Source organism: Balearica regulorum, chromosome 3, assembly GCF_011004875.1.
Source record: "Balearica regulorum gibbericeps isolate bBalReg1 chromosome 3, bBalReg1.pri, whole genome shotgun sequence".
Taxonomy (NCBI): Eukaryota; Metazoa; Chordata; class Aves; order Gruiformes; family Gruidae; genus Balearica; species Balearica regulorum.
In genome coordinates, this window is record NC_046186.1 from 86,079,821 (window position 1) to 86,104,738 (window position 24,918).

The 24,918-nt window shown below is 39.7% G+C and overlaps 1 protein-coding gene and 1 long non-coding RNA gene across 5 annotated transcripts in view; one reads left to right on the forward strand and one right to left on the reverse strand.

Annotated features, from left to right (window-relative positions):
* Positions 1 to 9,966, forward strand: part of WDR64 (WD repeat domain 64) — a 79,963-nt gene extending 69,997 nt beyond the window's left edge. The window contains exons 25-29 of the mRNA XM_075748796.1: positions 584 to 769; positions 3,028 to 3,127; positions 5,029 to 5,109; positions 5,294 to 5,327; positions 6,058 to 9,966. Of these exons, the coding sequence (XP_075604911.1) occupies positions 584 to 769; positions 3,028 to 3,127; positions 5,029 to 5,109; positions 5,294 to 5,327; positions 6,058 to 6,131 (475 nt within the window). The 3' untranslated portion in view covers positions 6,132 to 9,966. The remainder of the gene's footprint in view (positions 1 to 583; positions 770 to 3,027; positions 3,128 to 5,028; positions 5,110 to 5,293; positions 5,328 to 6,057) is intronic.
* Positions 9,967 to 11,215: 1,249 nt separating this feature from the next.
* LOC142601050 (uncharacterized) overlaps positions 11,216 to 24,918 on the reverse strand; it is a 50,890-nt gene continuing 37,187 nt past the window's right edge. For 2 of the 4 annotated variants that reach the window (XR_012834613.1, XR_012834614.1), the window contains 2 exons: positions 14,877 to 15,050; positions 11,216 to 12,559 (listed from right to left, as the gene is read on the reverse strand). This is a non-coding gene — a long non-coding RNA (uncharacterized LOC142601050). Of the gene's footprint in view, positions 12,560 to 14,876; positions 15,224 to 20,402; positions 23,075 to 24,918 lie in introns of those variants that run through there. The other 2 variants (XR_012834611.1, XR_012834612.1) reach the window with 2 other exon arrangements.

Here is a 24,918-nt window from a genome sequence, read left to right on the forward strand (position 1 = left end):
GTGACCTTGAATGCATAGGCAATGGCACCATCATTTTAGAAATTACCTCCTGTTCTAATTCTATTTTAGCTTTCAATACTTGTTAAATTGACATGGGTCCTAAGCATTGTGTCTAACCAATGCTTATGCAATCAAACCATTGCAGTCTGAAGATGCTTTATAGAAAACTGTAATTCCTTCTTGGCTAACACATACATTTGAAGGGGTTTCTTTTGGGGTTTTGGGGGGAATCAATGAGGAAATTTTGTGTAGATCCTGCTCTGGTGGCAGCACCTTACTGTAGGAGCAATTCAGGATATTGGTGCCTTTATTCCTCAGTTTCGTAGTTATAAAGATGAACTGTTTGGTTGTTTTCTGATTTTCACAACATTCTTCTGAGAATTTTTTACTCTCAAGTTACTTACATTATAAACAGTGAACTTCAATCTCATTGATTTTTTTTTTTTATGAATAGCATACTGAACTCTAGCACAGTGCTGAAGAACTTGATAATGTAGACAGATGTTTTGTCACTTTTGTTCTACTTCTGCAAGTATTCATTTTTCCATTCTGTCCTTTGGCACCACTTCTACTATGTCTGCAGGCTCTGGCATGCCACAAACGGATACTATCTTGGTTACTTTGGACAACGTAGGAAGTTTGAATTATCAGATATCAGTTGGTTAATTTTGCCTTGTGATGTTAATAACTTTCCTACTATAATTAAAGAGGAAAGCAAGCATATGGAAAAGAAGAACTTTGAATATCCTCTAATGCTGGACAGGGACAAGTAAGATCTCGTACATTTACATATATGTATGACTGGGGGAACAGTTCTGAAAACATACTTAAAAAGCAACTTTCACCTGAAGGTCAGAAAAAATATTAGTATTTCCTATGTGCTATTTAGAAAAGTCCTTTTAAAAAATGTTTTTACACATTTCAGATTTACACATAAATCTCTTAATTGTTATGACTAGGTGTTAAACCACAACACTAGGTGACAGTCAGGATTAGGTGATGTTCAGGATTTGAATTCAGTAACAGTGATGACTAGATAATTATCTCCGATTTTAGCCTAATTAGGGTCTGCATGTTATGTACACTGTTCAGGTTAGCAGCCTGTTTCCTTTCCAGTTTCACAAGTTGATATACTTCTGAGTTCCCAAAAATTCTATCAAAAAAGCTTAATGATGTGAATGGTTTCAACCCAAATCCAAATATTTCTGTAAGAATAAATTAAATTCAATCTTTCATTTTAAAAAATGGTCTTCTTAAATTTGCTGGGATGTTATGGATATATTCATACACCTCTGATCATGATGCTCTGACAATGGCATAAATGTTGTGTGTTCAATAGCAGTGTTGGACCTCTCTCCTTCTAGGTAGAGTTCTCAAGGGATGTGGGTTAGTTACAAGTCAAGCCAGAGAGCCTTGGCCCTCTAGCTTAAGTCATATTTCTAGTCCTGGAGCTCCCTGGTTCATTAATTAGTGGGTTGACCAAATGAACGTAAATACTCAAGCAGGAATCCTCATGGGAAACATGCACATTGCTTTTAGTCACAAAGCAGTCCAAATGTGGGAAAAATTACTTCAGGGCTTAAAAAGTCATGCATGCTTTAGTGGTAAGGTTTCACATACCATGTGCATTTTTAGGCTGCCTTTTAACCAAAGCACTTTGGGACAACGGGAGATCTCTAAGGTGCCTTACTGTTACCCCATTTAGGTCTGTATCCTGCTAATAATTATTATTCCATAAAGTTCTTTTACTAATGTGAGTGGTCCCAGTGAAGTCAGAACAGTAACTCATCAACACAGAGAAGTGCTTGGCTGTGTTTGAAGGACTAACCCCTGAAGTCCCTTTGAATAGTCAGCAGCTAATTTGAAACCTCTGGAATCAAAGATAAAAAATTCAGCCAGCTAAGTTTAAACAAAATTTCCATAAATGACATGCCTGTGTCAAACTGTGACTACTTTTTGAGGACCTTTCAAATATTTCAGTAAAGGAAAATGGCTATCTTAAATTTAAAAGACATTAATTAAACAGCCTCGAAGCAAATGAGAAGCCTGCTTAACTGTGCAGAGAACTGGGGGAAGAAAAAAAAAAAAGGCGGCCACATGCTGTGCAATAGAAAGTTTCAGTCTTATAATTTCTATATGCTCTGTGTGCTCTCATCTCAAGAGCAACTTGATTCCTCTTGATTAACTGTACCAAATAGTGTAATGGATAGCTAGCCAACTGTCAGCAAAAAGGCTGTGTTACCTATGGATGCTACGTTTTGATCTCTACAGGATACAGGAGCTTCTCTTGGGTCAAGTTAGTTATCTTCATGATGCTACTACAATTTGCTAATTGGATAACTGTCATATAAGTCACTAAGATAATATTTCAGAATCTCAATTAACAAACCAAGTTATAAATGCTATTAACAGATATTCTCCACATGTGGACATACCTGAAAAGGTACAAACCCAGCTGAATAGCATAGATGCTTAATCAGGTCATCTGTTGAAAAATGTCAGCAGGTAGATAGACCCATATACAAGAATAGTCTCAGTTTCTCTCTGTAGTTTATAATTCCTTAGCTTGTGTGATCTGACTTGATTTTTCTGATTATAAATGAAACTGTGTTAATCTACACTAACAGACACTCTAGATCATTTCTTCTTGTGATTAAATTTGGAAACAAGGTATATGAGCAGAAGAAACCTTCATTGTTATGAAAGTGGCATACAGGAATTGTAGTGAGAACTGACAGAAATGCTGAAAAGCCATTACCAGACAGCAAGTTAGCACCCAGTTGTGGTAACCAGTGCTTTTTATATTAACATTCCCAGCCTCCTAAAGATGATAAGCCAGTGTCTGGATTGACAGTGTCAGTGAAGTACTTCATGACACCTATGAATATCATAATATAAATTATATTTTGAAGATATATAGAATAATTTATACTTAAAAATAATATTATTTTGGAGCCAGCTAAGAATGTTGCATTCAGATTGGCATTTTGATAGAAGCATCAGATTTTTTCTCTCTTGTGTGTACAGGTGGAAGTCACTGACCAGATCACCTTCAGTTTTAAAAAAGCCTAAACATGTGGACATAATTCAGGACTTGAAGTTTTTCAAAGCTCTCACTTCTCCAAAGGTAGCTAATGTGTATGACAAATTTGTTTCTGTTCTGTGCAACATATAGAAAATACAACTGTATTTCTCATTTAGAAATTAGCCATAAATAACACTACATAACCTTCTCATTCAATGGACAAGCTAGAACAAAAATGCATAAACAGAGGGATCAAAGAAACTTCTCTAGTTTTCATTCTCATTGTTTCACACTTCCAAACTCCAATTTAGAAAGTAGCACACGCGGATTCACTTGTTTGGTTTAACAGCATTAAAAAAACCCTAGAATTTTCCCATGCTCCAATGGAAATCCTAAATATTTTAAGTGTACTTGAAGGAAGTGTGAAAATATGAGAACAACAATGAATCCATGGTTATACACAACAGTTCTTTCATGGCTCCCATGAAATCAGAAACCAGGAGAGTTCTGAGTTAGTTTAGCTATTGTTATAAATACTTTCTAGAATTCTAATTGAATAATGGTGGAGCTGCTCCATCTTTACCTGGCTTAGCCCTTTAAAATCATGGGAACAGGTAGAACTTCTCTTGCATTTGTAGTACAAAAGGAAAAAGATACAAATCCTAGGGCCACTTGCCAAAAAAGCTTCCATTAACACCCTTCTGACTGCTCCTCCCCAAAGGGAACAGCTAGCGAGGGGTCTGAATTCTTGACATCCTCTCCTAAAATTTGTGGTACTCTGAGTCTCCTATGTACCAAAATCTGTTATCCTAATGCGGCCAGCTAAAGTCCAAACAGTAGTCAGTAAAAGACAACACTACTCCCTGTGACCCGCTACTTTTCTCTGTGTACCTCAGGTGAAAGGATGACAAGGTGAATGCTATTTGGTGGCTGTGCAAACACCTCAAGTATATGATTAGCTCACCATAATTCAGTTGTCTTGTCTTTCTGACATGGGTAATGCCTAGTAGTTAATGCACATGAGTAATGTTTAGAATTAACAAGCAGACCTTGGAACAGATTCCCTAAGGAATGTTTTACATTGTTGAAGATGTGGTATTTCTTAAACTGTTACTACTGCAGCACACTCAGTAGTGTATTAGTAAGACCATGGAAAAATGTAAGTAGAAAATCTCTGTATAATGTATCATTTCAAATTAAACTCATGTTTTCAAATTTGATGGAAACAAGGGTTCTTTGCAATATTTCAAGCTGTAGGTGCATTTTTTTCCTTTCTGGAGGACCATAAATTGGCCTCCTAGGGTGAAATCACAGCTATATCAAATGTCAGGATTCATGTGAGTGTGGATGAACTGCCAAAGCACCTGACTGTCAAAGCACCTGAGGTATTTTTGCAAATTCAAAGCTTTCAACAGTTGACAGCAAAAATGTCTTGTTCATCTGCATCTTTCCAACTGGCTGCTGAAGTGTTTGTGATTTGCAAAGCCCAACAGAGGGATAGCCAGACTGACAGCCCTGTGATGGAGCTATCATCTGGGAGGGAGGTCTTACTCCATGACCCCTTGGCTAGACTTCCACTCTCCTCTGACAGCATGCATCTACCAAACCTGACAAGTACCCAGAAAATGATTCCTTTTTTGAGCTTATCCAAGGTATTAATAGGCGAGAGAACTAAGTGTTTAAAAGTAGCTTTAACTTAGGCAATAAAAAGCATTTTGCTGTTAACTGTCTTGATTTTGTGTCCCTTCGGAAGCTGGAATTTTGCTGGGTTTGTATTTTCTATAGCAGAAGAATGATCCCCTCCTAATTTTAAAAAAAGTTCAAGGCAGCCTTTACATGGTACAAAGAAAACCTGTGCATAAACCATAATCTCTCTACATAGTAATGATATACATTTCTTCAGATAACATGAATGTTACCATGCAATTCAGTAACAGAAGTAATGTTTTCATTACCTTTTGTCTTCAGCTAGTAATGTACTGACTTTGACTTCCCTTGGTCAGATCCATAGACAACCTGTGGAAAATTTTGAGTCTGGAAACAGAGAGGCTGGTGCAGTATTTGGGTTTCTTCCTATATATGAGGTAAGCACAAATGTTTTCTTTTCTACCTTTTGCAGTTGCATTCATACAGCAGAAGCCATTAGCACTAGTAAATTACTACAATCACGTACTCTGAATTCTATTGTTAACTGTCTGCTTCTCAATTTAATTTTCTAACATGGTACACATTACTACCTGTCCAACTCCATTCTCCAATTGGCGGAAGCTTGGGGAGCCAGATGAAGACAGTGTGCCACAAAGTGAGTATTTCAGCCATTTATGTCTCCTATTCAACCTCACATCATTAACTTTTTGCTCAGACTCACCTCTTTTAACCAGCCCAAAAACTATTGATTCTTATCTGCACAAAGCTTCAGCTATTGTAAGTTAATACTGTTTTATGGGTACTATTGATTTGATTTATTGCAAGCTGTCTAGCAAGGCTTCCTAGGTTGTTCCTCCTATGGAGAAAGACCAGAATGTCCACAGCCTTGTCTATCCCACCTATCACAGGATGGAAGGAATCAACTCTAGCAGAGGTGCTGATCTCTCTCTATAGAGGGTACCTAGAGAAATAGCTTGGATGAGACTCCTAACATCTAGATGGCTAGCTAGGTGGGATGAATAGGGTACTCTGCATTTAAACATGACTTAATGTTTGTGCATGCAGCATTACAGAGCGTATCAGAAAACTCAGGAGCACGCTGTTCAAATAGTTGGCACATATGCTATTCTTCTGACCATTAATGTGCCTTGGAAGTCAATGTTTTGTTTTCTTCCAGAAGAAAACACAATATAATGTGCCTTGGCAAGTTAGAGGCAACTAAACTGAAGCCAATGGCACTGAAATGGATTTATAATAAAACAAGAACAGACTTTTTCTATGACATACATAAGCAACAAATAATTTTTTGTCTGTGCTGTCAAAAAATGCTGCCAAAGTGGTCTGTTCACCTAAGTTCTTTAAATTTTCCAATTTATTTTTTAAAGGTCTTCAGTGGAACAAAGCTGAGATGTCCAGTCCCACTGGATGGACAATGGAGACAGGTTTCAGTGGAGAGTAGGGTCAAGACAAATAAACATAGCGTCCATCTTCAGGGAAGTGGATTAGCAGGTTCCTTATTTCAATTTTTTCTCTGTTTTTTTTTCTATTATATTTAAACCCATTTCATTAGGAAGTAGAGCATACAGAAATCAAATCTTTACTTCTATTCCAGTCCTTCATGCAAAAGATAAATTCTAATAAAGCCAGTATATGATTATAACAAGATACTCACAGAAAAGCCCATCTCACTCCACTTTTTGATAGTTAAGAAGGAAAAGCACCTTACTATGATTAACTGCGTAAAGATTGAGAGCCACAAATCTGCAAAAATTCTTCTTTTGCTAGCCACACAGACTTCTCTGAAGAACAAGAAATGTAACTCCAGAGGTACCGCTCTAACCTTTCTCTCATGTTTCATGAGCTTTGGTGTCCTTGGATAGGCAAAGAGTTGATGGGATGTTCCACAGGTAGCACACATATGCCACAGTGTCCTAGTCAAATGTCTACTACCAAAAACATTTAGATTTCCTTGTTAGTCATGTGGAGATAAGACAGAAGAAAGATTGAGAATTACATTCAAATAATGAGAAAGAGCCAAATTTAAAGATACCTGGATTTAGGTCACAGCATCATAGAACATGCCATCTTTAACTCTGCGCTATTTTCAGCTGAGCTAACTTTATATTAATTAAACGTAATTACAGAAACAGAAAAAGCAAAAACCGAGCAAAGCTCCCTGCAATTGTTTTGTTGATGCTATATGGACAAGTCTTCAGAATTATCATTCTAATACCTTTTAGTGCCAATATTTTTGTTTGTTGAGAAGGTGCCTTGACCAGAACTATTAACAGAATGAAATGGTCATATTACCCAAAAAATTAATTTTCAGCAGATCAGATTCCTTCTGATTTATGCTATTTTGTTTTAGAAATGCACTAACATGTCATGGTATGGAAAATCTATTTTGATAAGATTTTTTTAAATTAGTTTTTCTGATCAATTTACTTCCTGCCAGGTTTATGGGCAAAATCCTGATCCCTTGTTGCACCAATTTAAATCTTACTATGCAGATTTCAAACAGGAGAAAACACTATAGGTCAACTCAATTGACCTCAATTATTTTAATCATTTTTATTATATAGTACAAACCAAGCCTAGGGCACAGTAGATGTGTTTAAAGGAAGGTCAATGTATGATTCAGGGGGTATTGAAGGTGAAAGTATAACAGCATTATTTTATCATTATTGTGATTCAATATGAACTCCTTACACTGAACTGTTGTAAACAAGACCAAAATTTGTAAAATTCATATTTTAGGGTGATCAGACATCATACTCCTTTTCAGCAGTTGCCAGCGGCTGTTTATTTAATGAGAGGCTAGTAACAATGTTGTTCTGGTGGATTTTCTGTTAATTGAAAGTCTTCAGCTATTCCCCTCTGGGATGTGCTAAAACCTACTTAACACCTTCCCTATTTTTATGATTGGACTTTGAACCCTTAATCTAAAACTAAACCTTTGGATAGCACTGGAAGAGAATTGGCAGATGTTGGAAACTGATCTCCTCACCAACCTTTAAGAAACCAAAGCGTAGGTTTGTCTCTTTTCTTCCATGGCACAGTAATGTCAGAAAGCTTTGGTCTTCTCATGCTTTATTCTCTATTTTCATCTGCATAGGAAATCCAAATATTTAACTAGCACAAGTAATAATAGAATCGTATTGAATAGCATCTTTCACCCTTTGCTGCATAATGAGCTGCCCTTCTGCTTGGGAAAGCATATGGCAAAAAGGGAAGGGATCTTGGGTTTATGTAAAAATCATTCCTGTTGAAATCAGTGGATAGCCCACTCAACATTTAAAAATTCATTATGGCCCAGAGACAAAGATCTTAACCAGGCCCACTGTAGTAAATATTATGTAAAAGAAAACTCACTTGCCTGAGATCTCAGATTAGGCATCTGCTTCCTTAGGGAAGATGCTACTTCAATAATCAGAAATGGGTAGAATTGATTTTACACTCTGACAGAAAAATGTATGAATTTTAGTGCCAAAGGAGATTGGCTGTATCATCTAGTCTAACCATCTGGGTGGCACAAGCCAGAGAACCCATCATGAATATCTTCTGCGGCCAAATGCCTGTTTGTGTTTCTATTTTGGTTTCCAGTTGAAGGGAGCATCCTAAGGTTCTTAATGTACATTTGCTGCCAGTTATTCTCCATGTCAAAACCACAGGTTTCCTCTCCGCTCCAAATCTGCCCAGTCTGGACTTTCATATATTGGATATTACGCTGCCTTTTTTCTGCAGGATTAAGCTTCTTAAACCATCAAAAATCCTTTCCAGAGATTATTCTTCTTAATGAAAGAAGTCAAAGTCTGTTCTCCATGATGTAGTCAACTTGTCTGAGCTGAGAGTAAGGAGCAGGTTGGGCATTTCAGCTGAGAGGCAGCACACAGCAGCTTCAGGAGCCAGCTCAGGCCTGGCGGCAGCATGTTACACTAACATGGCACTCGGTCTGAACTAACACACCCTGTCAGCTCCAATAGGTCCTGCACAGGTCTGGCTCCAGCATCCCTGCAGATGCTCCCCGGGGCCTCTGGTTCTGTGCTCAAAAAAAAAACCCCTATGAAACAGAAACTCAGGGGAGTGTGATACAGAGAAATTACACCTCGCACTCTGTGAGCTGTTCTGAAGGCAGAAGCAAAGCACGAATTATGTTCTCCTTTACCCAGGTTCTATCAGCCTCCCAGTTACTCTTGATAGCAAAGTTAACTGTAATTTGAGCTTTGTGAGTCTCTCACTACAAGGCAGATTTCCATAGCCTTTTTATCTCTTTCCATCACAGTGGTTATCTTTTTTTAAGTGTCTGCCTCAGAACTCCATTTTACACTCAGAATCTTAAAAGCATCAGATAAGCAACAAGGAGTTAATATGCCCTGCTGTTTCTGCCTGTTAGTTCCTTGCTTGTGCTTTCAAAGAACACGATCATCCTCTAAGCCAGAAGAGTGCATGCTGAGCTCATATTCAATTAACTATCTGTCATGATTTCCTGAATCCTTCCTGGCATTTCAGCATTCCGGGACAGCGGCATAACATGACACAGGTCACAGAATACATATTCTATCATCCTTTGTCTGGCTAAAGGTACAGATCCTTGCCAAGTGTGTCACCTTAGTGAGAATTTAGGATAATCCATGTAACTAGTGCCATTATTACCCACTATTTGGGGGAAAATAGTGGGTTTTCTATATTACTGGTAATGAACAGTGTTTGATCTGCTGGCCTTCTTGGAAAGGCTGTCTTCTGATGAGCTGAATATGCAATGACTTGCAATGACTTACCTGTCTTCAACTTGTTACAGGACTATGATGGATTTTGGGGTAATACTGCTCTTTTTCAGCAAAATATCTTGTGGGAGTATATTTAAAAATATTATGATCAACTGTACTGGGATCTAGCTGGGATGAACCTAATTTTCTTCATAGCAGCCTGTATGGTGCTGTGTTCTAGATTTGTGATTAAAACAGTGTTGATACACCAGTGTTTTGGCTATTGCTGAGCAACACCAGCACAACATCAAGGTGGTTTTTTCCCACCCTCAGTGAGCAGCCCAGGGGTGCACCAGAAACTGGAAGGGGATGCAGCCAGGACAGCTGACCTACACTGACCAGAGATATTCCATACCATATAATGTCCTGCTCAACAATAAGAGCTCATGGAATGGAGGAGGAAAGCAAGATGTTCATGGTGATGGTGTTTGTCTTCCCGAGTAACCATTATGCGTGCTGAGGCCCTGCTTCCCAGGAAGTGGCTAAACATCTGCCTGTTGATAGGAAGCAGTGGATGAATTCCTTACTTTGCTTGCACATGTGCAAACTGTCTTTATCTCAACCCATGAGTTTTCTCGCTTTCGCTCTTCCAAATCTCTCCCCCATCCCAGTGGGAGAAGTAAACAAGCAACTGGGTGGGTGCTTAGTGTCTGCCAGGGTCAACTCACCACATTAACCAGCCTTGTGATTAAAACTAAAATCAAGCTTGTCTGACAAACCAAGTGGCATTAGATAAAGTGTAATCTGCCATTTACCGTTTGTGTTCCCTTCGCATGCCCCATGATTTAGCAGTTAGCGTATGAAAGGTAACACCCCTGCAGTTCCCTGAGTCCTATTTGCCTTTGAAAGACAGCTACATCAGCTGTCTTCCAGTTACCTGAAAATTGCCTAGTCTTCAAAGATTATTAAAAATGAACAGTGCAAATTCAGAGAGCTCCTTACCCATTTCTTTTGATACCCTTATGTGTCATGTTTTATCATTGTGTAAGATTTTCTTTTTGGTATTGTCCCTATTTATAGTTCAAATGAAAGTATTTTACTGTGCTTGCAAGATGCAGATATCCCATTTCTCTTCAGTTTATTAACTGACTGTTTACTTCCTCAGAACTGACTATTTACTCATTCTTTTCTTTTTACCAAAACTTTAGCACTGCTAGGATTTCATAGGTTCTTAATTTTTAAGTTTTAGTCTTTTCAGTCTTGCTGCCTGCTCCCTTTGTTTTTCCTTATTAATTGCCCATGTTTTGCAAGAGCTGATTTGTACTCATGTCTATTCATGCCACTATATTCTGCACTGTGCAGAAGAGCTCATCCATAATGTAATACTATTCCCAGTAACAATCAAGCATTTAATCCTATGCTGAATGAAATCAATGGAGCAGCTCTCAGGAGGGAACCATGCTGTAAGGAAAACTGTCAAAAATGTATGATATGCATGTGTTATCTTTAGCAGCCTTCCATCCAGTTATTACCTTATTGCTGTGCTATTTAAACTGTGACAAAATTACAGTGCTATAATGCTCTCAGACTTTTTTTTCCACAATTCATTAAATTAACAAAACTTGAAGTAGCTTAGAGTATGCGTCATTGCTCAGCATTACTGTTTACTTGAAGAGTTTCAACTCCTAGGGCTTTATAAACACCAAATGGAAACTGGTCCCGGCCCCAAACATTTTACACAATGATATTACCCAATTATCTTAAGTGTCACAAGAAAAGCAGAGACACTTCATTTCTTTGAACAGATAATCTATTAAGGCACTGCACAGAATTCATTAGAAGAATAGTTGTTTATTGTGTGCTAGAGAAGAGAGGATGCTACTGGAAAGAAATTAAGCACAGGAAAGCATACCAGGCAAGTGATACTTCCAAATACACCCACTCATCTTCAAGCAGTCTTTTCAATGATGGATCTAGTACAAAGCTGTGTGTTAACAGACCTGTTTGTATTAGCTGTGGACTTTCTGTGTGTCGATGTCTCTGTATTCCTTTGCAGGTTAGTTTCTTTCCACCAGCATCCACAATTATATTGCAGGTTTAAATGTTCCAGCTGTATCAGTTGTTCTGTTGTTCCAAATCACTGCTGTATCATGGAAAGGCATCTTAACAAGACAGCCTTTTTCAGCATGGCAGAAATTCGTGGTTGTACTGGCTGCAGTAGTTAGTTTGCCAGAATCTCATTACAGCCCTTGCCAGTGCTCTACAAAATCTGGGACGTTCTTCAGCTGCCCTCACCCACTGGGGTAGCTCAAGCTGAATGGCATCAACAGTGCCGGAATTACGGGAACCATAAGTCTTTGTTATGTATCCACCACTATAATAGCTCCCATTATTTGGGCTAGGATTGGATGGAGAAGGCACACAAACATAACTGTTATTTTGTTCTTCGATATATTTACCCAAACTCCTGTTCCCTGCAACTAAAGTCTCAGAAGACACATTGACTAGCTGACTGGCCAGGTGGCTAATTGAGGAACATGATGCAGAAAAGATGCCCGAGTTAAGGGAAGTTTTTGAAAGCGCGTAACCTAGTTCTATCCACCGTTCAGGATGTGCTTGTCCATGGATATCCAGAATCAGGCCCCCCGTCATCTGCGATTTTGCAGTGGTCAAAAATCCCATGTACTCCTCCCAGGCCTGTTCTGCTTGGGGAATTCCAAAGGTGGCTTCTTCCTTTCCCCTGTTAGCATCCATCTTGAACCTCTGTAGGTGGTTTATAATGATATGGGGGAAGAAGCCATTAGTAATTTTGTTGATTTCTTCAGCAAGAGCCTCAGCAACCTCAATAGTATACCTGTCTTGGTTGGTAGACACTTTGCATTTCTCATGATTTTGAATACCTCCAAGAGGACACTCATGAGAAAAAATACAAGAGGATGTCTTTGCATCCCAACAGCCAGCCTCTCGATCAGGGATGTCTTGGGGTTCCATTGACCCACCATGTGGGACAGAGAGAATCAGGTTCATGTTGCCCACTTGATACTCTGTGAAATTATTATGACCAGATATAACATCTTTGGTGCCAGTGGCTTTCAAAAGCAAATATAAAATGGAAAAGAGGAACAGATACATATTCTTCATTTGCTGCTGGAAGACTCAGCAATATGGTGTATATCAATACCTACATAAAAGCAAAAGACAGATTTTAGATTACTTATTGCTGGGAACACATGAGACACTGTTCAGCTGCTGCTGGAATAATTAGTTACTGATTAACCTATTTTAATTTTTATTCCACATAGCACAAAGAAGAAGAGCACTTATATGAGAAACAAAAATGAACAGGGCACTTAGGGTAGCTAGATGTAACTGATGCAGTGTTTCCCAAAAAGAGGATTCTCCCACAATAACAGGGCAAGGAAAACAGTAGGTTTCTGGGCCTCCTTCATTTCCCCAGAAAGCACAAATGCTATTTGATCATCCTATCTGATCCCAGAGAATCACTAGATCCCAGCAAAATATTTGAAATAATTTTTTTCCACCAAAGCCTCCCTTTTTTTCACCTCTGAAATGTAAGAAAATTCTAACAAAATTTGATAGAACACCTGTATCTCATTGACCTGTGTGAAATATCTTTCCATTATCCACATAGTTAGAGAAATAGAGGCTACATCAGCTCAGATCAGCACTGGGCTTGCCACTGAAAAAAATTGAGTGCTACCAAGCTCTGTCTCTGGCTGTGCTTGCTCCAGGCTAAGTTAATTTGATAGCATTAGAGATAGGTACAAGTGAGTGCATTAAGGAGTGACTCTATTCTCTTTAGTTTTCAAGTCTCCATTCTCTTCAAGAGAGCTAAAGATATTTTCAAGTTCTCACTAACTCTGCCATTTTTTGGAAAGCTGGAATTCAGCAAGATGCTGACAGTGCATTCTGGTTTGAAGGCATTACATCTCTAGAAAGATCAGAGATTTGAGTGTAACTGTGTTGTATGTAAATGGATCCATTTGCAGATAAGGCAGTGTGGTGGGTTGACCCTGGCTGGGGGCCAGGTGCCCACCAGAGCCACTCTATCACTCCCCTCCTTCACTAGACAGGGGAGAAAAGGTGCAATGAAAAGCTTGTGAGTCAAGATAAGGACAGGGAGAGATCACTCACTAATTATCGTCATAAGCAAAATAGACTGAACTTAGAGAGGGAATTCATCTAATTTATTACTAAGCGAAACAGAGTAGAGCAATGAGAAATAAAACCAAATCTTAAAACACCTCCCCCCCACCCCTCCCATCTTCCCAGGCTCAACTTCACTCCCAGCTTCAACCTCCTCCCCCCTTCAGCAGCACAGGGGGACGGGGAGTGGGGGTTACGGTCAGTTCATCACACGGTGTTTCTGCCGCTTCTTCATCCTCAGGGGGAGGACTACTCTCATCGTTCCCCTGCTCCAGCATTGGGTCCCTCTCATAGGAGATAGTCCTTCATGAACTTCTCCAACATGAGTCTCTCCCACAGGCTACAGTCCTTCATGAACTGCTCCAGCGTGGGTCTCTCCCACGGGGTGCAGACCTTCAGGAGCAAACTGCTCCAGCGTGGGGTCCCCCACGGGGTCACAAGTCCTGCCAGCAAACCTGCTCTGGCCCATAAAACTCTGAGTTAGAATCACATCGCTGAGAATCTAATCTGCAGTTATCCCGCAGAGCATGATTGATAGCTTTTTTAGTTGCTTTTTAACCTTTCAGTTAAAATGTCCTTTAACTTGAGCTACTGGCTTAAAATAAGCTTTTATCCAAGTCCTTGTACAGTTCACGTTTCCCTAGATTTCCCTGAGACACAGACCTTTACCTGCTAGTTCACTCTTTGCATTACCAGAAATGTTGAGGAAAGGAATGTTTTCAACCATCACTGAAAATCCCTTTTCTCGGAAAAACAGACTGCACATGTGGAGTGAGTAAATCTAGGACTAGCTTACCTGAGGTGCAGTGGGGTCCAGCACCAAGTGAAATAAATCAACAGCAACAGCTCCTAGGTGCTGCTCACCTGCCTCTGAAGGACTCGATTTCCTTTGCCTCAGGCTCTCACCTTAAATACCATGACACAGCTGTTCCTTTCCCACCACATGCCAAACTGTTTGCTGTCATCTGTGGTAGTTTGTCTTTCTTGCAATTTCTTGTTAATGATTGAATCAAGCTGTTAACAATAGAACGTGCCTTAAAGGCATATGGAGAGAGAGCTCAGTAAAATTCCCAAACTGGAAGAAAGTTGTCTGGGCACAGCTCAGGCTCTGGACAGACTTAGAGAGTGCAGATTAACTCAATGACCCCAGACCGGTTTAAAGAGTTTTCTGGACAACATACAGGGGATGCAGAAAAAAAATGTTAAGTCACAGTAATGCAGGCTAGAGCTGCTCTTCTGAACTTCATCATAGCAAAGCGAGCACCTTTCCAAAGGTATTCAGAGAAGCACAGAAGCACCTGCAGCTAAGAGGAATATACTAGAAAATTTACCTGTTTTCTTCAGCACAAGAGTGAGGTCCACATGCATAAGGAACAAAATAACTGTAACAGGCTGCAAGTTTTCTGTTGATCATAGGTAAACTTGCATTATTGGGAAGTTCAAAAACAAAATCCACGATATTTTAAACTGGTAGTAATCACTGCAGGACTAGTTTGAAGATTTACCTATAAAAAAAGGGTGAGAGAGTTGTTCCTGCCTCCGCACCTTCAAAAGTGAAACTGAACCAACCACAGCACTTGGCTTCAGCTGGGACTTCCTCTGTCCCAGAGGTCTCTAGTGGCCAGGCTGAGCTGTGCAGCTACGTGGCACAGCGGCTTCCTCTGCACCAGGATGTATCCTTTCACAACGAAGAATCACAAAAAGGGAAAAAAATACACACTGGCAGTCTAGAAGCTTAGCATGCTTTTGTTCTATATACTGACATATATTTCTAGAGGTAAAAAAAAAAACCTTGCCACAAGCAGCACAGCCACACCAAAGGTACGCTCAGAATAGTTAATATAATCAGTAAAGGCGGCAAAACTGGTAATGCAGAAGGTTTTGAGGTTTAATGCCAAAAATAGGTGCCCTAATTCTGGTTTTGATTTTTGGGGCCTTCTGGGGGAAGTCTAGGAATTTTTCTAAGACTTCAGTGTAGGAAAGGTGGTAAGATACATCTGTTTGTGTGCACACTCATCTATGCATTTGAAGCCATCTATTATCTCTTCCTGGCTGAGAAAATCCATTCTCTCCACTCAGAATCATTCCAAGGTATGCTTGGCAGAGAAAAGGACAGAAACAACTGTAGATGGTGGACTAAAAAGACCTCTTGAGTTGAAAAATAAAGACAAAAGGACAGATTGGCATGGTGGGGATAGAGGTGTCCTTTGGAATACAGGAAGGAGGTGAAGGATCTCAATACAAAGAATGGAGGAAATATGGTGATTTCTAATACGAAGGCATACAGGCATGAAAGAAAGGTAGAGAAAGATGGGGCAGACTACTGGGGTGGGTTTTTTTCCACAGTGAATCAACCAAGTAGAATTCAATGGAAGTGTCAAACGCAATCCACGGTCTTCCATGATGCTTATTCAGTTTTGCATCCATGACCCAGCATGATACAATCTCTTTTCCCGGTGTTATCTCTTACTTTGGTATTGATGTGCAGCAGCTCACACCTACATGTTGCTGACTGACAGGATCCCTTTCTGCTTCTGATTATTATGTACCACTCCACACTATTGTTAGTAAGGAGTGAAGAGCAACAGGTACCTGACTCATCGTCTATTGGCTGTGATAATTGGATGTACTGTCCTTTTCAACATTTCTTAAAGATCAAATAGGCAATGCATGGGTATATTAATCACTGTAAACTGATTCAACTGATTTCAAAAATGCACCTTTTTTCCATGTTTTCTTTCAGGTTTCTCATTGTAGAATAAATCACGGACCAGGTTCCTACTAAGCTTCTACACATAGTTGTGCAAAATATTAAAAATAATTCTATATGATTTTGTAAATGGAAATTCCTTCTAAAAATCATTAAATCATTTAAACGCACCCCCAACAAAAAAATTGTTGGGACCTTACATGCAGACACAGGGGTTAGCATTCTAGTACCTCTAGAAACACACTGAACCTGCAGGATTTTATGAGTGTTACAGGTAATAGTCCCGCATACATCTACCCACTTGTCAACATGCAGTTGCTGTAGCTGCAAACTGTTGCTGCAAATACATATAACTGGATCTTTGCATATGATCTGAGGAAAATGCTTTTTGATGATACATATGTGGTAAATTTTGAAAAAAGAAGAAACAATTGCCACTAGGCCCTGAGCTTCTTGGTCTTGCTATTACAAAAGTTTTACAAACTTCAGTGGGACTTTGCTTGAATTTGGGATTGTACTACAAATAACACTCCTCCTTGGCTTAATTCTCCCATACATCCCTACCTTAGCACTGTCAAGGGAGATTTCACAGCATTTGGGCATTATACTAACATTGTGTCCATACACTCTTAACCACAGAAAGACATTGTTTCTTATGGGTACTCAAAATGGATGCAATCAGTGCTAGCTGATTAGAGAAACATTTAAAGTTTCCGAGAGACAGCCAGTGACTGGGCGTTACGTCTGTAGGTCATACATCCTCCTACTGGCAATGTGCACAAGAAAAGTTTTCTATGAAGGTAAATAGCAATTTTAAATATAACTCTTTTATGCCTCTTCTGTATTGCAAAGACCAAGGAAGACTGCATTTTTCCCTGTTTTCAGTGTATCCATTATAGAGTACAAGCTATCAAGACAAGGCACAGTAGTGGGCCTGTGTGAGGATCTGAGGCTGCTGACAAACGCAGGAGCAGATTAGACTGAGATGGTTGAAGCAGTGACTGCCTCAGGCATTTGCCTTTCTGCCTTCCTACAAATTGTTGATCTCTGCAGGAGAACAAGGTGGCTGGTGAATTAGCTGCTAGTTAACAAGAACTAAAGTAGGTGTGTTACACACCCCTTAGGACTCTGGAAGGCAGACTGGTTACTGAACAATTCTGGTGATCCGTACTATTGATTTGGAGCTTCCATGGCTTGTTTCATTCTGTTACGGTTGGTCATCTGCTTTATCTTCTTTGACATAACTTATGATCCCTGTTTAGACTACTTGAGTTTTGGTAAGCTACAAATTAGTAAGAAAGAAGGAACACACTCAATAAACGCTGTCAGATAAACATAGCTAATAAAGCTGAGCTTCACAATGACTTTCAATAACAGACACCGATTAACTCTGTTAGCTAGTATCATTCTTATGCATCAGAGTGAATGTTGCTCAGCATATTTCTCGTGGAACCACTTATGAATCCAGGTAATGCAAATCTTTTACCAAGCCTACATCCTGTCACTAGTATCCCTGTTTATAAATGGGTAAGGCTAGTCCCTAAGTGGAAAATTTGTGGATTTTGTGGAGCCTGGACAAAAGCAGCACACCGCTAAACATGGCAAGTTAAATGGTAACTGCAGGAGCAGACTCCCAGGTCTGTAGCTCAAAGGCTTCTTTGTAGCCCTAGAGGGAGAGATGAAATGTATTACCAGAAACATCTGAAATTAGTCTTTATGATTACTGAAAATAAACTCATTAGGTGCAATATAAAAGTATGTGATTATTCCACAACCTCTTTTCTTGCCACCATTTATATCTTTTTTCCTCTGAAGAGAAAGCCATTAGGCACAGTGTAACTAGTCACAGTGCCAGCATTCCACTTGGAATCTGTTCAGGCTAATGCTTCCACCTTAAAAAAATTTGTTACCTGGGCATGAGAACAACCTTCTCTTAATTCAGGCTATGTATGGGTTGATTAATAAGCAGGTGGAAAGACTGCCACTTATTAGACCACCCGTGCTGCATCCAAGCACACCTGGGTTTCCATTAGAGGTCTACAAGGCTGTTCTTTACTGGGCACGGTTTGATTTAATCACAGGTTGCAGCTGTAAACAGAAAGTACCACCAGAGGGAAAAATGCACTTATGCAACAGGCAAGTAGGGGCAGGAGAAAAGTAGTTCTGTTAGCAACAGAGTTAATGAAGCCTCATTTAGAATCAGAGAATTTCCTGCCTCCCTCCCCTGATCTTCCTGATTTCCAAATGAGGGAAACCATTTCCTTTAGCAGGGGAAAGACAGACAACAATCTACTTCCAAAATGCAGGTTTTCCAGGTCTAGCTATATTCCCTGCCCACGTGTCAACTTCACATCTAGAGGAGACCAAGAGAGTGCCCCAGGCTCACCCCTTTCTGTACCTTTCATGCAAAGGAAAGCCAGCACTGATCGTGGTTCTATAGGTCTGCGTGCTGAGGGCAGCAAGACCCTAGGGCACTCCATGGCATGGACCAAAGGTTAAGCTCTATACGCTATCACAAAGCAACACTGGGCACAAGCATAAATTGGGAGAGGAGTGGCTGGAGAGCAACCCTGGAGAAAGGGATCTGCGGGTGCCAGCTGGCAACAGGCTCAATGGTGATCGGCAGTATGACCTGGCAGCCAAGAGGCCAAACCCCATCTTGGGGTGCATCAAACACAGTTAACCAGCCTGTCAAAAGAGATGATTATCCCACTGTATTCAGTGCTGGTGTGGCCTCATCTTGAGTACTGTGCGCAGTGCTGGGCCCCACAATTTAAGAGGGATGTGAAGGTCCTTGAATGCATCCAGAGGAGGGCAACAAAGCTGGTGAAAGGGCTGGAAGGAATGTCCTGTGAGGAGTGGTTAAGGACCTCGGGCTTGTCTAGTTTGGAGAAAAGGAGGCTGAGGGGTGACCTCATTGCTCTCTACAGCTTCCTGAGGAGGGGATGTGGAGACGGAGGTGCTGAGCTCTTCTCTCTGGTATCCAGTGATAGGATGCATGGGAACTGCTCAAAGTTGTGCCAGGGGAGGTTTAGACTGGATATTAGGAAGCATTTATTTACCAAGAGAGTGGTCAAACAACGGAACAGGCTTTCTAGAGAGGTGGTCCATGCCGCAAGCCTGTCAGTGCTTAAGAGGCATTTGGACAATGCCCTTAATAACACACTTTAATTTGGTCAGGCAGTTGGACTAGATGGTTGTTATAGGTCCCCTCCCCTTCCCTTCCCTTCCTCTCCACATTTTCATGAATTGGACGGAGTATCTTTGAGACTTCTAGCTCGTTGTCAAATTACATGGAAATAACTATGGCTTCAACATTTATTGCAGGTACACATTCAGGCAAGATGTATGAGCATGTAAGTCTCCTTTCCTTAGAAGAACATGCTGAAAAAAGGCAAGACCCAAACACATTATCTGTTAAGAAACAAGTGGAGACTGAAGTAGGAAATAGTGTGCCCCCAGCCAGGAGAGCCAGCCATGACACCCCCCTCCTCAATGTCCCTGCCCCCTCGGGTGCAGTGCCTCTGTTCTTTCCCACTGTGTTGGAGGCCCCTGTAGACTCAGTGGGATGGGAGGAGACCCTGCATTTTTGGGTAGGAGTTGGAGTAGTCAAGAGAGGAGCCTCCTACCTGCTCCCTCCCTTCAGCCATTACTAATTTGAAGCAGGGGCTGTAAGGAAATTCCAGAAAAAGACTGATTAGTGCTGGGGAAAAAAATCTGAAGACACCATCCTCCCACAAAATGGGTTGGAGAGCACTTTGTTTATTTTCAGAATCTTTCAAATGTCCTTGTTCTGCATTCTGTTTTCAATCTCACCTGATGTCCTGTAGTGAAAACTAATTGAAGCAAGCAGAAGGGATGGAGACCCAAGCAGGACATGAGCTTTCTTCTCCTTTTCTGGCAAAATGGCCAAAAGCAGAGGAGCATTAGAGACACAGATGAGAGCGCGCTTTCTGGGACCACATTACTGCGATGCTATTTCTCAGTAACTAGCAACTAAAGAAGGTTGTCACTTGTCACTAAGGAGATCTCTCCAGTTTGCCTGGCAATACAGCAATTTAAACATTTTTGTTTAAATTATCCACTTTTTCAGAATTTTTTGAATATGAACAAGTGGACAGCCTTCCTCCTAGACATTGATACATACCTTTGTTTTCATGATGAACATCAGTATGAGACTGCCCATAAGTGCTCCTTATCACTGAGAACTACTGCTTGGGCACTCAAAGCAAACTCGGAGAACTCATAGCAAAGGAGCAGATGACCAAATCAAAATGTTGGCAACACATCGTGATGGCAGAGAGCAGGTTTCCACTGGTAGTAGGATGGGAGGGGATCACACAAATTATGCCTCCACCCATTTCCACGGGATTACTTGTAAGCAGCTTGTGTTTGTTAGTCACTGGCAACACGTGGATTAGTGGTCCTTTCCCTTCACTGGAAAAACCCAGGACACAAAGAGAAGGTCAGCTGATCTTGGCACCTCCAGCCAAGCATGCTATTGACAGACATCCATTTCAAATATTACTGAGCTGGGGTTGAGCTCACTGAGCTTCACAAGGTCTTCTTGGGCAGAGCTGTGTTTCCTTCACTACTACATTCTCATGAAGAAGCTGATGGGCACAGACCTTGCCGAAGCAGTAAGGTTTGCACCAGAAGGGAACGCCGAATCGCCCTCGCAGATCTCTTCCCTGGAAAATTAATTCAAGAGCTGTGTTCACCCAGCAGTGAGCAGGTAGGATCTGTGACCAGCCTAATGAGGTTACCTGGGATTCTGATACAGGAAATTAATATGGCTTCTCTTCTCTTCTCTTCTGTACCTGTCAGGGGCTGAAGTCTGTGAATGGCATTAGCAGTTTAACAGAATTATTTGACAAGTGAGATACTGGTCACATAAATCGTGCTCTTGGCCTGGCCTAACTGAAGCAGATGGCAGTTGTAATATTAACTAGATAATCTAGGTTTTTAATGACTTTACGAACATTATTGATACAATATTTTCCTGATAAATGAGGAGCTTTTAAACACATTTCCTCTGCTACTAAATACAGTTTCAAGGATATCTTCCTCTAGGATTTTTTCAAGTATGTAAGAGTGCGTACATGAGTTTGCTCATGCTATTAAGGTCTGGCTTCTCAGCTAAGCTAAAAAATAGTGAAACTATGCTGTCCATAAATGGAAATTTCAATAAAAGGCAGATAAAGGGTGCAGTAAATGTAATACTGCTACCTATCAGAGAGAAATCAAATTTCTTTTCTAAAAAATTGATTAAATGGTCCAACTAACTACCAGCCAGACTTTCTGAAATAAAAGTGATCAAATTCTTAAAAGTGAAGACAATATAGTAGCAATAATAAGGAATTCACTGGAATTTTGGAAAAACTAGTATAAACCAGACGCCTGATCTACTAATGTCAACATAGGTGATACTCTGTAAGCTTCAGGAAAGTATCAGTTTTCTTTCTGAGTATTTTAACCTACCCTGTGAAGACAATTCCAGCAGTGCCAGACAATGCAGGGAAAGAAGTTTACTAAAAATCGGTAAGATGTCCTTGTCCATTGTAGTGCATAGTAAGGACAAAATTAATTTTGCTTTACCTTAGCTGTGTAAATGTTAGTTGTCTACATCAGAGCTAGTGATCCCATTTTCTCTCTGTAGTAAGTGTTGAGAAAGCAGCAGTTCTCGAGGTACTTCAGCGCACTTATCTTGGGCACCTATTTTAAATTTCCCTTAGGCATCAATAGGGCTATACTCTGTATAGCTCTTCTTTTTTATTACATGATACAAAACAATTGTAAAAGGGAACAAAGTGTTTCTGCTACACTTTCTATTTTCAGGTTTGTTTGTAATGTGTTCTGCAAATCAGTTATAAAACTGCCCAAGGAAATTAAAAACATACAACAGGGATTTGGCATAGTAATTTCTGGTTTTAGCAAATCCTCCAGATACAGGAGCTACTTGTGAAAGGAAAGGATTGTATATATTGTATATTGTACATATTATTATAAGTCTTGTACCTAACCACAATGCGGTGCTACTTCCCAGTTTCACCTGGTATCTAAGGGAAACAAAACTGCATATTACAGTATTCTTTAAAGGAATAATTCACCAAAAGTATTATCATCTGAATACTTCCTTCCAAGAGACAATGTTGAGCTTAAGTATCTTCAGCCAGTTTAGTCAAGATAGCTCTACTGAAACCAACAAATCCTTGGACTCATTGTGTACAACTTCTATTATTTTATAGAAGTTATGAGATGTAATGAAGGTGAGTCATAGATAATCAGGCTGAAGACATTTGTAACAAACTGAATGTTAATGCATATGATGCTAACTCTTCAGCTCCAAGGCATCCACCCTTTCAGAGTAAGGAATCAAAGGAAAACCTGAGCTGGGCAAGAATTCTGTAGCTCTGGCTTCCTTCAATACATGTTCCTTGGTTCCAGTGATTCTGACTCAGAGGTTCGCCTTACGACTATTTTTAATGTAATCTACAGAAAATAGTTAAAAGTAGATTTAATTAAATGGCACATGATATTTTTGAATGGATATATGATCTTGTCTACCCCAATTATTATTCTTCCCATGTACACAGCAGTTTGAGGGAAAAAGAAATGTCAGAACTGATATAAGAACATATTCTTAAGAGAAGCGATTATAATCCAAACGGAATTGTAATTGCAATTGAATTTACAACTTCTGGAGCATGTCAAATATAGACAGAATCACGGAGTGAAAAAAGCATCAGTAAAGAGGAATTTTATCAGTATTTTCAGCTTTAAAACAACTTATGCTGTCACCATGGCCAAATTATTTCTATGTACTTCTCATTGCACACACGATATTCTTTAGAAGTTACAATTCAGATGTGCTTTTTCCAAATGCATTGAATTTAAGCCTCGATGTCCACTGTCTGGAAACATTGCTTTTCCACCCTGCTGACTGAGCCATCCGTGTAATGGAGTCACAATATCAAAAGAACTATACAGACTTCAAAATGGCAAGCAGAAAAATAAACTGTTACCTGGTAGGTAGATAGATACATCTAGACCTGTAGCCTAGATACATTTCTCTGCAAATTTTGCATATCTTTATGTTAACTAACAAGAAAAAGAAGTTCTTCAAGGTACTCTAAAGTGAATTTATGCTAGTTATTGCATTTATGCAATATTTATTTATTTATGCTATTTATGGCATTTATGCTATTCCGTGAGGCCCAGATGGACGTGTACAATCATGTTGCTCAGGAACGGAAAATTTTATAAATAGAAATAAGTCATTTCCTGATTGTAATTACAGATATACCAGATATTCAAAGTCTGTGAAATTTCAAAGTGCTACATTTTATTCCTCTTCATCTCTATCACTTTTCCTCCATTCCAAGACAGTATCATGATTTCTCAAATTCTCTTCAGAGACACAGGCATGTTCCCTAATCATAGAATCACAGAATTGGTTAAGGTGGAAAAGACATTTAAGATCGTCGAGTCCAACCATTAACCTAGCACTGCCAAGTCCAACCACTAAACCATGTCCCTAAGCACCACATCTACACGTCTTTCAAATACCTCCAGGGATGGTTGACTCCACCACTTCCCTGGGCAGCCTTTTCCAGTGGTTGACATCCCTTTCAGTGAAGAAATCTTTCCTAATAACCAATCTAATCCAATCAGGATTCAATCATTTGTTTCTCCATTAAGAGCAGCTTAATAAAGCAGTTAAGCATCATGCTTTTTTAATTTCAGAAAATCAGTAAATAAAAATGTCTACCCCAGTGCAGTGGTTATTTTTATTTTAGAGCATTGGCAAGATTTGTGGTCCAGCAATCTCATTACTTGCAGCTGGAAACATGCACACACTTTTGTATTTGTTCCAGTCTTATCTGAGTACTAGCTGAACAAATGAAGCAGGCAGGCAGATTTTTATAAGTGCAGAGAAAATTTGCACAATACAGTATTGCATGCATAGTATTTCTTTTAATTCTCTCCTCATTCTTTACTGAGTTTCTAGGCTGCACTTTTTCTCTTTAGCAAGACACAAAGACATATTTCCTGAGGACAAGAAACATCAGGAGTAAGATCAATGTGAGACTGTTCTACGTTCCAGCATGTGTGTTTAAACATACTTAATGTTTATAATTCTTATGTACGTTGTTGTTACACATGTGCTGTCCTCAACTGCATGTCATGGATCCTTGGCTGTAATTGAACCGATCTGGAGCAATCGCTGTGAAGAATATTGTCAGAAAGGGATCATTCAGTATCACTGTCATCTCAGAATGACTCATTCAGAATACAGGTTACAGCAATAGTACAAAACTGATGGTTACTGTATTTAAGTTCCTTATTCATATCTTTACTTAGACCAGCAACTTTTACTTACTGGTGTTTAGCTTCTTTATTTATAAATATTGTAAGAAAGCAACAGACACAAACACGTTCTCAGGCCTATGGTGGTTTCTCTGCTGGTTTTATTGGGTTTTTTTTTTTAGTCGATAACTACCTGAAAAACTTTTCTATATGCCAGGGTACCAGACAGCAAGGATAAGCAGAAAGAACTGAAAATAAACGCTAAATACTATGACAACACAATCTTTCCTGGATGTTGATGATAATTTTCTCCACTGGCAACTTAGCAGTGATAGGAAATTGCATTAGGAAGT